This window comes from Myotis davidii, unplaced genomic scaffold (assembly GCF_000327345.1).
Source record: "Myotis davidii unplaced genomic scaffold, ASM32734v1 scaffold425, whole genome shotgun sequence".
Lineage (NCBI taxonomy): Eukaryota > Metazoa > Chordata > Mammalia > Chiroptera > Vespertilionidae > Myotis > Myotis davidii.
The window spans coordinates 3518986-3522858 of NW_006296413.1; the positions used below are offsets into that span (position 1 = coordinate 3518986).

General features: G+C 55.8%; 1 protein-coding gene across 1 annotated transcript in view; it reads left to right on the forward strand.

Annotated features, from left to right (window-relative positions):
* The window catches only part of MAP3K11 (mitogen-activated protein kinase kinase kinase 11), a 12306-nt gene that overhangs the window by 6734 nt on the left and 1699 nt on the right, over positions 1-3873 (forward strand). Inside the window, exons 6-8 of the mRNA XM_006771703.2 lie at positions 11-256; positions 915-1050; positions 1142-1285. Of these exons, the coding sequence (XP_006771766.1) occupies positions 11-256; positions 915-1050; positions 1142-1285 (526 nt within the window). The remainder of the gene's footprint in view (positions 1-10; positions 257-914; positions 1051-1141; positions 1286-3873) is intronic.

A 3873-nucleotide genomic window follows, 5' to 3' on the forward strand; every position in this document is an offset into this window, starting at 1 on the left:
GGGCAGTAAGCTGGCCCCAGCCACATCCCCATCGTGCCAGGCCCGGTCCCCGCGCTGCCTACGAGCCGGCCCAGGGCCCCTGCAGGTTGGGATCTTGGCTCTCCTTCACCACGAACTGGCCCTGCTTCCTTCCCAAACCCAGACTTCAAACACCGAATCACTGTGCAGGCCTCGCCCGGCCTGGACCGGAGGAGAAACGTGTTCGAGGTCGGAGCTGGGGACTCGCCCACCTTTCCCCGGTTTCGGGCCATCCAGTGTAAGAATCCTCACCTCCCTCTGCCCTTGCCCCACCTCTTACCTTTCTGTCAAACCTTCTCCTCGGCCCCAGTCTCCCTTCGCTATCAGTCTAGACTGGTACCTTCGCGTTCCCCCGGCAGAATTTATTTTACTACCTTGTAAAACGTCAAACAGTTGTAGGATACTAGTATTTTCTAATTTTATGAGTCCTCGTTTTTCTAAATGTCTTGCTAATATTGACTTAATTCCTCACAATAACTTTGTGAGGGAGCTATCCTTATTAAGTTTTATAAATAAGGAAAGTGAAAAAAGTAACTTGCCTAACATTACGCAGCTAATAACAGTGCAGAATTCAAACCCAGGTGGATTTATGCCGTGTCTGTACTAACTAGTAAACAGCAAATTAACTACTAAACAGCAAATGCCCGCTGGAGGACTAGATGAGATACCCCCCTACCTCCCCCCCTGCTCCCTACCCCAGGACCCAAACCCACCTACGAAGCCCCAATTCCATTAAGTTCTCTGTGGCCCAAAGCCCACCCAGGGATGGATTGGAGCCCAGCCTGCTGCCATCCTAGCATGTTACCTCTGGTAACATGCCTGATTCTCGTGATGCCAGAGCACAAGGGTCAGAGCTCTTGACCTCAGCTCAGACTCCACTGGTTTTCCCTCCACAGTGGAGCCTGCAGAACCAGGCCAGGCATGGGGCCGCCAGTCCCCCCGACGCCAGGAGGACTCAAGCAATGGAGAACGCCGAGCATGCTGGGCCTGGGGTCCCAGTTCCCCCAAGCCTGGGGAAGCCCAGAATGGGAGGTGAGTGTCTGAGTCCCCCAACTCCAGTATTCTCTGCCTTCCAACAGTCCTGGACTCACAAAGCACAACTCCCTTCCCCTCCTGTAACCAGGAGAAGGTCCCGCATGGACGAAGCCACCTGGTACCTGGATTCAGATGACTCATCCCCCTTAGGATCTCCGTCCACACCCCCAGCACTCAATGGTGAGTGGCCTTGTTGGCCCCCAGAAGACTCTTTGCTGCACTCTTTCTGCGGGTACTGTGGGGAGACGACCAGAAGCCAGCAGGCACAGCAAAGCTAGCCCTAGAACCCAGTTCTGAACTGTAGGCCCACAGCTGAGCTGGAGGAAGCCCCACCTCAGGGAGTCCAAAGTCTGAAGAGGGCTCTTTCCTGGCCCCAAGGCAGTCACTATGCCCTCAGCAGGCTCTAGGGAGGGAAGGAAGATGGAATGGTCACCTGAAAGGACATCACCTGCCCCCGCCCAGCTACAGGCTGAGCGCTGGGTTACCCTAGCACAGTGGTCGGCAAACTGCGGCTCGCAAGCCACATGCGGCTCTTTGGCCCCTTGAGTGTGGCTCTTCCACAAAATACCAAAAAAAGAAACGCATGTGGCTCGCGAGCCGCAGTTTGCCGATCACTGCCCTAGCGCAGGCCGCACTCTAGTCGCCCACAAGAGTACAGGACCTTAACCTCCCAGCCCCCTGCAAGAACTTCTTTCCACTCCAATTCAGTTCATTTCCGACACTATTTGCCTGGAGTCAATTACCTGGACTCCACGGGTTAAGGGCTCAGTCCCTCAAGACTGCTCCCAATTCCGATGCCAGTGCAGGCTGTCACCCGTGTTTCTGACCTCCTGGCTATGAATTGGAGATCCCCACAAGCCCTTCTCAGGTTTGATCATCTGCTAGAGCATCTCACAGAACTCGGGAAAACTTTACTTGCTAGATTACCAGTTTATTATAAAGGATACAGGTCAAGAACAACCAGATGGAAGATGCGGAGGGCAAGGGGTATGGGAGGGGGCGTGGGCACCAACACCCTCTCCGTATGCACCACTTTCCCAGCGCCCAGATGTGTTCAGGACGTTCTCCAAGCCCCTTCCGCCGGGGTTTTTATAGAGGCGTCACTAAGTGGATATGATGGATTGATGAACTCATTGGTGATTGAACTCAATCTCCAGCCCCTCCCCTCCCTGGAAAAAGTCCCAGCTCTAATGAAGTGGCTGGTTCCTCTGGCGACCAGACCCCTATCCCTAAGGGCTTTCCCAAAGTCACCCCGTTAATATGAACTCAGGTGTGGTCAACGGGGCTTGTTCTGAATTTTAAAAGGTGCTCCTTTACCTTTGTCACTCTATCACTTAGAAACTTCCCGGGGTTTTAGGAGCTCCCTGCCTGGAATGAGAGGAAGACCAAGTATCTATTTCTTATTACAAATCACAATACCAGCTTCCCAGAGGAGGCGACATCTGAGCTGGGTCTTGATGGGTGGGGAAGGTGTGCTGGGCAGAGGGAATGTGTGTGTGCAGACGTGGGGCTCACCTGACCTGAGCAAAAGGACGTCCGGCTGGACTCGGAGCAGAGTTGAGAGCCAGGCAGTGACAGGAGAGCACCAGGCCTGCACCTCCTGGGTCTGTGAAGCCCAGTGCAGCCCTGACAATGGCAGTTCGTCAGTAGAAGTTTGTCGAATGAATGAGTGAGCAAAGCTGGAAAAGTAAGCAGGCGCCGGGGAAGGAAGAGCCTGCAGATGGCGGGGAGTTTTTCCGCAGAGACCTGTCTTCAGAGCAGAGAGACCGGGTCAGGGTGTGGCTGAGAACAGGGACCCCCACTCCCCAAAAACAACAACGACAAAGAAACAAGTTCTGATTCAAAGTAGAAGCTCATTTTCTCCCAGTTTTAGTTCTTTCTCTCAACGCCCTGCCCAGTGCTCCACTCCAGGCAGGCCCACTCTGCGGTTGGCCCAAGGAGACAGGGAAGGGGGCGGGGGCGGGGCTGGGGAGGGCTTTGAAGGCCCAGCCAAGGAGCGTGGACTTTCTTCTCTTGGCAGTGGAGAGCATGGCAGGTTCTAGAGCCAGGGAGGACCAGACAGGATTGGGGCTTGACAGGCCCCCTAGGCCCACAGTAGGACACAGATGTCCTGAAATCCAAACAGAAAGGTTGGAAAGTGGTGGAGAGCAAAGGCTCTGTTGCCCCTGCCTAGAGTGAGGCCTGCTCCCCCCGATCCTGGCTGTGCAGCCTTAGACCAGTCCTTGACCTCTCTGATCCTGGGACTCTTGAGGAATGAGATCGGTCAGCGTCATTCCCTCAGTCATTCAGCCAGGGGCTGGCACAAGCAACCACCTCTCTGAGCCCGTTTCCTCGTTTCGGGAACAGGGACAGTGTTGTGTACATTCACCTGCCACCCCAGATAAGCTACCCCTGAAGGGGGACAGGCAGGCAGAAGGACCAGGCTCTGCCCATCCAGGAAGAATGTGGGCACAGGGCTCAGGCCCTAATCCCGTCCCAGGGGCCCTGCAGGTGCTCCTGGCTGGCCTTTAAGGATCTGGCCAATGCTTGCCTCCTGGTGACCCCTTTTCCTTCCTCCACCCCCCATCTTTGCTCCAGGGCACGGAGCTGCCTCTCAGGCTGTACCCCTGCTGCTTCTTTGGCCTGCACTGCCTCCCCACCGCCTCCCCCCCTCCCCCCCCACTTCTTGAAAGACCTGGATGTGTGCGAGCGGGGAGGCACGATGGGCGGGGTCAGGGAAGAGGTTAACTCAGACCTCATACCAGGGCCGATGAGGGATACCAGAGCACCCCACCTGAAGGTCCCCTAACCTGTGCCCCACCCTCACCACCAGGTACCCCC